This window comes from Corvus moneduloides, chromosome 26 (assembly GCF_009650955.1).
Source record: "Corvus moneduloides isolate bCorMon1 chromosome 26, bCorMon1.pri, whole genome shotgun sequence".
NCBI lineage: Eukaryota > Metazoa > Chordata > Aves > Passeriformes > Corvidae > Corvus > Corvus moneduloides.
The window spans coordinates 1753564-1765037 of record NC_045501.1 but is presented as its reverse complement, the minus strand read 5'-3'; the positions used below and the strand labels follow the sequence as shown (position 1 = coordinate 1765037).

The 11474-nt window shown below is 61.7% G+C and overlaps 1 protein-coding gene across 11 annotated transcripts in view; it reads left to right on the top strand.

The window, feature by feature from the left end:
• SRCIN1 (SRC kinase signaling inhibitor 1) overlaps positions 1–11474 on the top strand; it is an 83333-nt gene that overhangs the window by 40092 nt on the left and 31767 nt on the right. For 9 of the 11 annotated variants that reach the window (XM_032134155.1, XM_032134154.1, XM_032134153.1 and 6 more), the window contains one exon: positions 9772–9795. The exons of 1 other annotated variant lie outside the window; for it this stretch is intronic. In XM_032134155.1, the coding sequence (XP_031990046.1) occupies positions 9772–9795 (24 nt within the window). Of the gene's footprint in view, positions 1–2052; positions 2162–9771; positions 9796–11474 lie in introns of those variants that run through there. One more of the 11 variants, XM_032134160.1, reaches the window with a different exon arrangement.

Here is an 11474-nt window from a genome sequence, read left to right as displayed (position 1 = left end):
GCCCGGCTGTGTCCCCACCCTGTGCCCGGCTGTGTCCCCGCCCTGTGCCCGGCTGTGTCCCCACCCTGTGCCCGGCTGTGTCCCCGCCCTGTGCCCGGCTGTGTCCCCGCCCTGTGCCCAGCAGTGTCCCCGCCCTGTGCCCGGCTGTGTCCCCGCCCTGTGCCCAGCAGTGTCCCCGCCCTGTGCCCGGCTGTGTCCCCACCCTGTGCCCGGCTGTGTCCCCGCCCTGTGCCCGGCAGTGTCCCCACCCTGTGCCCGGCTGTGTCCCCGCCCTGTGCCCGGCTCTGCTGTCACCGAGGGGGTCCTGGGGGGCTGAAATTTGGGGTGGGGTTGTGCGGACGGGGGAGCGCGTGCTGCTCTCCCGGCTGGGAGGGGCTGTTCCCAGGAATCCTGTGCCCTTCCCGATGGTGCCGTCGGCTCTGGGGTGCGGGGGCCGTGCAGGGGACACAGGTGGCACCGGACACAGGTGGCACCGGACACAGGTGGCACTGGACACAGGTGGCACTGGACACAGGTGGCACTGAGGGTCCCGTGGAGCCAGGGCACGGGGGGAGCCCCCTGGCGCTGTGCTGGGGGGGCTGATGGAGGGGTGTGAATCCAGGGGTGAATCCTGGGGTGAATCCAGAGGTGAATCCAGGTGTGAATCCAGGGGTGAATCCAGGTGCGAATCCAGGTGCGAATCCAGGGGTGAATCCAGGGGTGAATCCAGGGGTGAATCCCTGTGTATCCATGTGTTACCCATGTGTATCCACGTGTTATCCGTGTCCATATCCATGCCCCTATCCCTGTATTTCCCTGTGTTGTCCATGTGCATGTCCATATCCGTGTCCATATTCCTGAGCTATCCATGTCCATATCCATATCCATATCCTGGTGTTATCCATGTCCATATCCATGTCCAGATCCCTGTCCATATCCCAGTGTTATCCACATCCATGTCCATATCCATGTCCATATCCATGTCCCTATCCCGGTGTTATCCATGTGCATATCCCTGTATTTCCATGTCCATATCCATATCCCTATCCCAGTGTTATCCATGTCCATCTCCATGTCCATATCCAAGTCCCTATCCCGGTGTTATCCCTGTACTTCCATGTCCATATCCATATCCATATCCCGGTGTTATCCATGTCCATCTCCGTGTCCATCTCCCTGTATTTCCATGTCCATATCCATGTCCCTATCCTGGTGTTATCCATATCCATATCCATATCCATGTCCATATCCATATCCATCTCCCTGTATTTCCATGTCCATTTCCATCTCCCTGTATTTCCATATCCATATCCATGTCCCTATCCCAGTGTTATCCATGTCCATCTCCATGTCCCTATCCCTGTGTTTCCATGTCCATATCCCTATCCCGATGTTTCCATGTCCATATCCCTGTGTTTCCATGTCCATGTCCCTGTGTTTCCATGTCCATATCCTGTGTCTCCATGTCCCTATCCCTGTGTTTCCATGTCCGTATCCTGTGTCTCCATGTCCCTATCCCTGTGTTTCCACGTCCCTATCCCTGTGTTTCCACGTCCCTATCCCTGTGTTTCCATGTCCATATCCCTATCCCGATGTTTCCATTCCCCTATCCCTGTGTTTCCATGTCCATATCCCGGTGTTTCCATGTCCCTATCCCGATGTTTCCATGTCCATATCCCGGTGTTTCCATGTCCATATCCCTGTGTTTCCATGTCCCCATCCCGATGTTTCCATGTCCCCATCCCGATGTTTCCATGTCCCTATCCCTGTGTTTCCACGTCCCTATCCCGATGTTTCCATGTCCCTATCCCGATGTTTCCATGTCCATATCCCTGTATTTCCCTGCGTTATTCCCTCACGTGCTCTCCCCCCTCCCCGCCCCCCCCCCCGCGCAGGCCCCGCCCCCCGCGCACTCAGCGCCCCCTGCCGGCGGCGGGAGGGGGCGGGGCGGAGCCGCGGTTGCCATGGTGACGGCGCCGCGGGCGGGGCGGGGCGGGGCGGGCGCGCGGGGCCGGCGGCGGCGGGAGGTGGCGGGAGGTGGCGGCTCCGAGCGGGGCCGAGCGGGGCCGAGCGGGGCCGAGCGGGGCCGAGAGTGGCCGAGGCGAGCCGAACGCGGCCGAGCCGAGCCGAGCGGGGCCGAGCGGCGCTGCGGATCCCGACCCGCCGCGCTCACCTGCCGCAGGTACCGGGCGGGAACGCGCGGGATGGAGCGGGATGGAGCGGGATGGAGCGGGATGGAGGGGGCACATCCCCCCGGGTGCTTACGGAGCTGGTGTCGCCACCCCCTGAAGCAGTTCCCCCCCCCGACCTCCCCTGCCCCAGCTGTCCTGGTGTGCCACCCCAGTATCCCCCCTCCCCAAAATTCCCACCCCGAGGTCCCGGTTCCTCTCTCCCATCCCCGTCAGCAGCCGAGGGTGTCCTTACCCTGGCCCCAGACCGGGGGCAGCCCCTCGAGCTTCCCCTCCAGCTGCCCCTTTGTTTGTGCCCCCCCTTTTCTCCAGCTCCCCCCTTTCCTCCAGCCCCCTTTCCCTGCATCCCCCTTCCCTGGGGGTCCCCAAGCTGGCGGTGGGGAGGGGGTGGCAGTTTGTGGGTGCCATGGTCGCTGCGCTGCCCTTTGGTGCAGCCTCCGGGGGGGCTCACCTTGGCCCCCCAGGTGCACAGGGGGGCCGTGCAAAGCTCCCGGGGGTGCCCATGCCACCCCCCCGCGCAGCCCCCACTGTCCCAGGGCAGCTCCGCGTTGTCACCCATGTCCCTGTGCCCCGGCAGGGGACACCGATCCCCTCTGCCCCCCTCGGGCAGCGGAGAGGGGCAGATGGTGGCCTGGGCACGCAGTGTCCCTGCGCCCTGCGGGTGCTTGTGGGTGCTCACCTGGCCGAGCTGGAACCGCGGGGACCCCCAGGGGTACACCCAGCTGGACCCCTGCGGTGGCAGGAAAGGTTTGGCCGCGCCTCACCCCAGCCCCCCAAGAGGTGGCACACGGAGAGGCGGCCTTGGCATGGGGTTGGCACCGTTGCGCCCTCACTGGGTGCCCCGCACGGGTTAGTTTGGGAGTACCTGGCTGCTCAGTGGGGACGGTGAGCGCTGGCTGAGGTGACGCGGGTGGCAGAGGGGTCGCGGGGTCCCTCGGGGCTCTTCCCTCGGGTGTCATCTTGGTCTCCAGAGGTGGAGAGTGACGGGAGGCGCTGGGAAGTGCTGAAATGGTGGAGCGGAGCGCGCGTGGCTGTCGGGAGTAACACGAGCGTGTGTGCGTGTCCCTGGGACTGCAGCCGGAGCCGGCCCTATCGATTCCCTCATTTTCCCCCCAGCAGGCAGCGATTCCTGGCTCGTTACAGCAGAGCTGGCTGGGAATGGGGGCTCTGGAGTCAGGCACAGCCCCGTGGGTCACCCCACTTCTCCTTGGGGTTTTTTTATGGAAGGGGGTCTTGAAGTCCCCAAGAAGTGTGGACTGAAAAAAACAGGATGGGGACAGCGATGGCAGCCCCGGGGAGGAGCAGTCCGGCAGGGAGGTGCCCACCAGGAACTGGAGGTGGGATGCTCCCCTTGGCACCGTCGGGCTCCCGGCGCTGCCCCTTCCTCCCCTTGGAAGGGCTGTGCGCATTCCTGCTCTCCCCGGCACACACGGGCAAGGTGAACGCGTCCGTCCGTCCATCCATCCATCCATCCATCCATCCCTCCGTGCCCCGAAGTTTCCCGCGGTTCCTAACCCAAATCCGGCTCCTTCTGCCCCTCACCTGGGGGGTCCTGGAGAGCCGGGCTGGGTTTTAGGGGAGGAGAGGACGCCAAAGCCCTGCAGCAGCCGGAGCGGCGGCTCCGCTGTCCCTGCGGCTCCGCCAGCCCCGGCTCAGGCGGGGACAGAGGAAGGGCAGGGCGGGCTCCAGCAGCGGCTGCGTATCGGGGTCTTCCTCACCCCCAGCTCTGCCGAGAAAGGAGGTGCGCAGCCCCCCCCGCGGTGCCGGGACCTCCCCAGGGACCCTGCGGTGGGGACGCGGCTGCTGTGACCCCCCCGAGGGGACCCCGCTGAGGCTCCAGCCCTTGTGCTTTGCGTTTCTCGGGGATTTATCCGGCTTTGCTGAGGCTGGGGGTGCCGGATGGAGCCGGGGGGGGGGGGGGGGGGGCGGTTCACGCCGAAGCTGCCGGGGATCGGACGCGCTGCTGGCCGGGGCTGTGCGCGGCGGGGAGCGGAGCGCTGCTCGCTGCCTGCTCGCTGCCGGCTTTACCTTGCACGTCCCTATTGTGTTTGGTCCACCTACGCCGTGCCGTTGCCATGGCCACCGTGCCATCTGATCTGCCCAACTGCTGCCAGCTTCCCCTGCCCTGCCCCAAAACCTCTGGCCCGGCAGCGGGGTGGCGACTGAGGGACACCTTGACCCCCGTGCGCGGCTCCGGGGCGCTCCTGCATCGGCGAGTGATGGACCAGAGACCCCCCCCGCTCCGCTCGTGAGCAGGCTGGGGGTGTGCTGAGCACGAAACGCGGTCCCCGGGGCAGCTGCAGCGCGGGAGGGGGGCCTGACCTTGGCCGGGGCTGCTGCAGAAGGCAGATTTTGGAGCCCCAGCATGGCCGCTCCTCGGCACAGCACGTCCTGATGCACTGCTCCAAGCAGGCGCTGCAGATTCGCCTCGCACCGGGAGAGGAGGCGGCTGGAGCCAGGGCCAGCGAGGCAAAGCCACCCGTGGCCAGCGGTGTTCGGGCTCTGTCCCCAGGGCCCGCGGGGGGAGGTCAAGGCTGTAATTAGCGCTAATGGGCTTGGAAAGGAGGAGGTGCGGGGGCAGGTGGAGGGGCCTGGAGGGGAAAGTTGGAGCTGCGTGGTTGTGCTGGGGGTCTGTGGGGGATGCCTGACGTTGAGCCGCTGTGACAGGCGGCTGTGGCATCTCTGATGTCACCTCGATGGCCGTCAGAGCCTTCTTCGGGTGGAGGGACAGCAGAGCCCAAGGCTCTGCCTGAAGGAGAAGCAGCAAAACCAGCAGAACTCTCCTCATGGTGGGCTCTGGGTGTCACACGGAGCCCCCTGAGGAGCCCGGGTGATGGGAATGAGCCCCAGCCCCCTCGCATCCCCTCTTATCCCCGCTGTCCCCTCCCCTGCTCAGGTTTGAGAGGTCCCTGCAATAATTGCGAGACCTCAGGTGACAAAATCTGCAGCCCCTGGTGCCGGCGTCGCTCTCCGCTCTGTCTGGTCGCTGTTTGCATTCTTCTCCGTGTCTTGTCATGTTGCTATTTCCACTTTAATTCACTTTCACTGGCGCTGAAAAAGCATTAAAAAAAAACAACCCCAAAACTTTGATAAGGAGAAATAGATTAAATTCACTTTACTGTTATTTTTCAAGGAGATTTTTGTTTGTCAAGACGCGGTGCCTGAGGGGGGGGGACTCGATTGGAAGCTGGAACTCCTGGAAATGAGTTAATTAAAAAGCCGATGGAGCCGCCTCTGTCCTCCCTCCGAGTGCGGCGTGCCGGGGTGGCTGCTGCCGCTGCTGCCCGCTCGAGAGGGACACGGTCCTGCCTCGTTAATCACCACCAGATTTGTGATTTAATTGCCAGCCAGGGGAAGTCCCCCTCGGTCAAGGCGCTGACTCACTTGGATTTCATTATTTTCTGCTCCTGGGACAGCCACAACAACCATTTCATTTATTTTTTTTTTCCAACTTAACTCCCAAATATTCTCGATTACATCACTCCAGCGCTGCTTTTCCGCCTCTGTGCGTGCGTGTGTCCATCCCTCCGAGCAGAGCAGCCCCGTATGCCCGGCCGCGGGTTCACGGCACCACCTCCACCTCCTCCTTGCTTTTCCAGCCCGTCATTCCCGTGCTTTGGGGAGCCCCCGCTCCTCGTTATTGCCTCGTTCAGCAGCTCCACGGACATGACTCTCATTGTAATTATGAATCGCAGCCGCTGTAATTCCCCGCACCTTGCAGAGTCCTGCTGCAAGGAGCCGCCTGCTTCATGGCTCGGAACGAGGCTGTCGCTTCCAATCCTCTCCCGGCCCATTATCTCCCTTTGATGCTTTTGAAGAGCCAGCGAAATGTTAATTCCACCCCGGCCCTCTCCTCTCCCCTCCTCTTTGGGCAAATCCAGCCTGGGAGGGGCTGGCAGGGACCTGGGCACCGTGCTGGGGTTGTCACCGCTCTGTCCCCGCTTTTGGGGGGGCTGCAGGGACGTGGCTGTGCCTGATCCGGGACACTCTGGGGTGCATCCTGTGTGCTTTGGGATATTTGGGATGGGTGCAGGTCGGGCTGGGCATGGTGCCAGGGGTGGCACCAGTGCCAGCAGGGACAGATGGAGCCCACAAAGGGCCGTGCGGTGCTGGCCATGGCCCGCTTGGCGCTGGCGGGCAGCGCCAGATTGTCAGCCCTGGATGCTCCTGGCTCCCTGCAGGGGACAGGCAGCGTGTCCCTGTCCCCCAGGGCTCGGCCTGGGCGGTGCCACACTCCCAGGGAAGGGTTGGATCCCCTGAGCTGGGATAGGGATGGGTGCTGTGCCACCCTGTGCCCACAGGTCACGGTGCCCAGCCCAAATCGCTGCCGGAATGTTCTGGATTCGCTCCCGCGGCACTTGGGGCTCGTCAGCGGTCGGATGCGGAGCCGTGGTGCGCGGTGGGGTTGTGATTTATGGGCTCGGTGATAAGCTTGTCCAGTCATCCCAAAATAATAAATAAAATCCACACCCGGCGCTGGCACCAGATAGGATCAGCAATATCAGGGCACAGGAAAATTACCGAGGCTCCTCCACAGCAAAAATGAAGAGCAGGGAGGGGAGGGGAAAAAGGAAAAGTTGGAGAAGGAAAAAGTCAGGAGCATCTCCTCTTGCCACGGACTGGGCTGGGGGCCTTTGGGGACTGGGCCAAACTGGTTTGGCTGCAGCTTTTCCCGGCAATGCTGGAACATCAGATCTCAGAGAAGGCCCATTTCAGTTGTTAAATGGAAGGAAGGAATTAGGGAATTAAAGAATTCAGGAATTAGGAGGGGGGTGAGCACCTGAGCGTCCCCCGGGTGTGACATCGGCACAGCCAGGCCTTGGGGAGCCGGCACTGGGCGAACTGGTGGGGAGAAGCGGCTGCTGGGAGGGAAGGGACGGGGCACGGAGCCCTGTCCAGCCAAAATCAGCTGGAAAGAAAAATCCCGTCCATTTGAAATCCGCTTTGTCGAAGGCGCCTGGCGCAGACCTCGCCGGGAGCAGCAGCCGGGCCTGGCGCGGGAGCAGAGACAGAACTGCTGCCCCTGCAGCTTCCCGGGCCCATTCCCGGCTCCAGGCAGGGCTGGCACATCCCGGGGCTCGGGCAATCCCGCAGGGAGCCGGGGCTGGCTCCAGCCGAGCCCGGGGAGCTGCCGGAGCCTCTCCCGGGGCCGGAGGCTTGGGATGGGCACAGGGCACTGCTGGAACCGGGGATGGTGCTGTGCAGGCCTCGGGGAGGGACTGGTGCTGCTGGTTTGTCTGAGCCCGGTGCCACTTCCCCTGTGCCCAGAATCACTTGCCCTATTCCCAGAATCACTTGCCCACCTCCAGCATCACTTGCCCTGCAGCCAGTATCACTTGCCCACCTCCAGCATCACTTGCCCTGCACCCAACATCACTTGCCCTGTGCCCAGCGTCACTTGCCCTGAGCCCAGCATCATTTGCCCTGAGCCCAGCATCACTTGCCCTGTGTCCAGCATCACTTGCCCAGCACCCAGAACCACTTGCCCACCTCCAGCGTCACTTGCCCAGCACCCAGAACCACTTGCCCACCTCCAGCGTCACTTGCCCAGCACCCAGTATCACTTGCCCACCTCCAGCATCACTTGCCCTGCACCCATCACTTGCCCTGTGCCCAGCGTCACTTGCCCTGAGCCCAGCATCACTTGCCCTGAGCCCAGCATCACTTGCCCTGTGTCCAGCATCACTTGCCCAGCACCCAGAACCACTTGCCCACCTCCAGCGTCGCTTGCCCAGCACCCAGAATCACTTACCCACCTCCAGCATCACTTGCCCAGCACCCACAATCACTTGCCCTGTGCCCAGCACCACTTGCCCTGCACCCAGCACCACTTGCCCTGCACCCAGACTCACTTGCCCTGTCCCCACACCCCTCTCCCTGTTCCCAGCTCCCTTTTCCTGTTCCCAGCTCCCTTTCCTTAATCCCGCCCCTGCATCCGAGGCTGCCGCAGCAGCGCCGCGTCCGTGGCTCCACGCTCCGGGTGGCTCCGCTCGTTTTCCCCCAAAAAAACACTGTGAGGCGGCTTCTCCTTTTCCAGGGAATGTTTTGGGACAGCTCGGCATTCCCGGGGCGGGCTGGGCTCCTGCTGGGCGTTATCTCCAGCCGGGTGATCCCGGCTGGGAGTTGCTGTTCCTGCCGGTGCCTCTGAGGCACGGCGTGCCCTTGGAAAAGACCTTTGTGCCTCCAGGCTTGTCTGCAGGAAACCTCGGCGCTCTTTGACTCAAAGCGCTTCTAAAACGCTTTTTTTGGGGGGTTGGTTGAGGTTGGAAACTCCCGGTGTTGTGTGGAATACTGATGTGAGCAGCGGCTGGAATGGGAATGGGGCTGGAATGAGAATGGGGTTGGGATGAGCTGAGGTTTGGGATGAGGCGAACAGGTGGATTTGTGTTGGTGCTCGTGGGCTCGACCTCCTGCTCAGCAGAAGGGGGAAATCAGCAAGAAGTGAAGGGAGCGAAGCAGCAAATCTGCCCGTGGATGGGGGAATTCCTGGGATAAAAAATCTGGGATGGTCCCGTATTTTTGCAGCTTCTCCTTGGCGGCGCATTCCGGGGGCTGGGGGGCACTGGGAGCTCGGTGCAGGGGTTTGGGTTTTAAATGCTCATTAAAAAAATCAACTTCGAAGTAACAAATGAGGTTTGCAGGCTCAGGGGTGGTGGTGGGGGGATGAAAAGGAGAGGATGGGTGGGGTGTGAGAGGGGAGGACAGAGCAGAGGAGAACTTTGATCCCAATAAAATCCCGTTTGGGAAAAAAGCTGCTTTGTTCCTGTTTCTCCCACCTCGCCCATCATTATCCCGGGGATTTCTCCTTCCAGCCAGGTGGATCCCACCCCTTGTCCCTGCATCCCACCCCTTGTCACCGGATCCACCTTCCCTCCTGCTGGAGGTTGGATGGGGCTGGGAACTGGAATTGTGGGATCCCGCTGGAACGGGGAATGAGTTCAAGATCACTTCCCACCCAAACCATTCCATAATTCCATGATCCTGTGGCTCGCTGGGATCCCACAGCCCCATCCTGGCCGTGCTGCTGCGGGAGGGGGTCCTGAACCCCCGGCCCACCCCGGTGGGGTTGTGGTGCCGCTGCCCCGAGCATCCTCAGGGATTCCAGTCTCCCGCTGGCGATCCTCGGGAATGGGAAGCCCTGGAGCTGCCGGGCTCGCTGGGCTGTGAGCGGTGCCAGCTCCTGTCACTGGCGGTGGCACATTGCTCTGACACCGGTGACAACACGGCAGAGGGAGGGGGCAGGGAAAGGGGAAGGGGGGATTGGAAAATCCCATTAAAAATGAACATTGTTGTGACTTCCAGCACCGCAGCAGTGCCAGGACGGGCTGGGCACACCAGTGACACCAGCAGCGATGCTGGGCTGGCGTCACACCCCCCTTTCCCTCCTTTTTCACCCCAATTTGCTTCAATCCCCACCCCCTGCTTGCTCCCCGAAACTCCCGCAACCCTTTGGGAGGGGCAGGAACCAGAGCCGGTTTAAATTCGAGCTCAGCGATTCTCAAAGGGAAAACGAAAGTCAAACCAAGAATCTTAATGGTGTTTTTTTGTTTGTGTGTGTGTGTGTGTGTGTTTCTTCTGTTGTTTTATCTTTTTTTTCTGTTAGCAACCCAACTACTGGAGCTTTAAGGTCAGTATTTCAGATTTTTCCTGCTTCTCTTTGAAATGCATGTGCTTGGCCACCCCGGCTGTGGACGGAGGGTGGGAGCTCAGGGTGGGTTTTGTTGGGTTTTTTTTCCTGAGCTGAAGTCGTTTGGTCTCAGCTCAGCTGAAGTTTAAGGTCATGAGAGGGATTTTTGGGGCTCGGGGTCAGTTGTGAGTTGTTCCGTGAGGCTTTGGCTTGCCCTCCTTCTGACCACTCATCCCAAGGCCAAATCCTGCTGCTCTGGAGTTGTTTCCTTGACCAGAATTCTGGGAAAAGGCCGGGAAAAGGCCGGATCTGGATGGGGTCGGAAGTCCATGCGTGGAGCTCCATCCTGGTGGCTGCTCCCAGGCAGGGATACAGGGGTTGCTCTGGTTTCCAGCCTCCTCCTCCTCCTCTTCTTCCTCCTCCTGGAGCTCTGGAGCTGATCCCATCCCTTTTCCCTGACGGGCTCCGGGACCTGCCACCCTCCCCACTGCTCGGTGGTGCCCAGCACCTGTTCCCTTTCCAGGCTCCTCACCCCCCTCATTCCCCAAAAATCCTGGATAATGGGGCAGGAGATGATCTTGGGAGTCTCAGGATGGGAGGGGCTGTGGCAGCACCTCACAGGATGGATGGAAGGGGAGCAGGAATGAGATTTTCAGGATTGTGTTTGGTGCTGGAAGATTTTTAGATGAGAGGGAAGAGGAACGGGATTCGCAATCTGGGATTTGGTGTTGGGAGATTCCTGGAGGAAGGGGAAGAGGAACGGGATTCCCAATCTGGAATTTGGTGCTGAGGGATCTCCAGGCCAGAAAACAAAGTTGTTTATCCAGCTGGAAGTGTCCGGGAGGGGAAGAGGCCTCATCCCTTCCCCATCCCTGGCGCTCAGAAATCATGGAAAAACGGAGAAATCCTCAGTGTTGGCTTTGTCGTGCCCGGAGCTTTGTCCCTGGAGCCACCTGTCCCACCCAGGGGACGCTGCCCGGAGCCTCCTGGAGCTGTCCCCGCCCGGTGGCTCCTGCCAGCACCTCGGGAGCAGCCCGGCCTTTGTGTGGCAGCTGGAAGTCCCCGTGTCCCTCCCTCCTCCTCCTCTTCCTCCTCCTCCTCCTCGCCCAGGGCCGTCCTGGCAGCGCTTCAAGGTCGCCCGCCTTGCCGGCTGACCTTGGCGCCTTGTCCCTGGTGGGTTCGTTCTTCCCGTGGAAAACAAACACACAAAAAAAAAAAAAAAAGCAGGGAACCTCCGCGCCCGGCTGGGGCCGGGAAATGCGGGATGCGCGCACTTGTGCCGAGTTTTCATTCCCGGAGTGTTTGCGGTGTGGGACCGCGGCTCCCGGCAGGTTCAGCTGTCCCGGTTCCCACAGCCCCGCGCTCCCGGGGACATTCCTGGCACTGCGAGGGGAGGGAAGGCACAAAACCCGCACATTTTGTCATTTCCCCCCCCGATTTTTCGCGGGGCTGGACTTCAGGAGTCCCCACCCCGCAGGGTTCCGCAGGGACAGGTTTTCCCTAATGCCCTATTTTTCCACCCAAACTTCGCAAGGGGAGCATCCTCCCGGCTCTCCCCGCTGTGGGAATGTGCTGTGGGATAAATCCCAGCCCTGACCCCGCTGCCAAGTGGGGCATGAGGCAGCTGGGGCTGGCTCGTCACGGGCGCAGCCCCGCGGGGAGCCCGAGCCCGGGGAGCA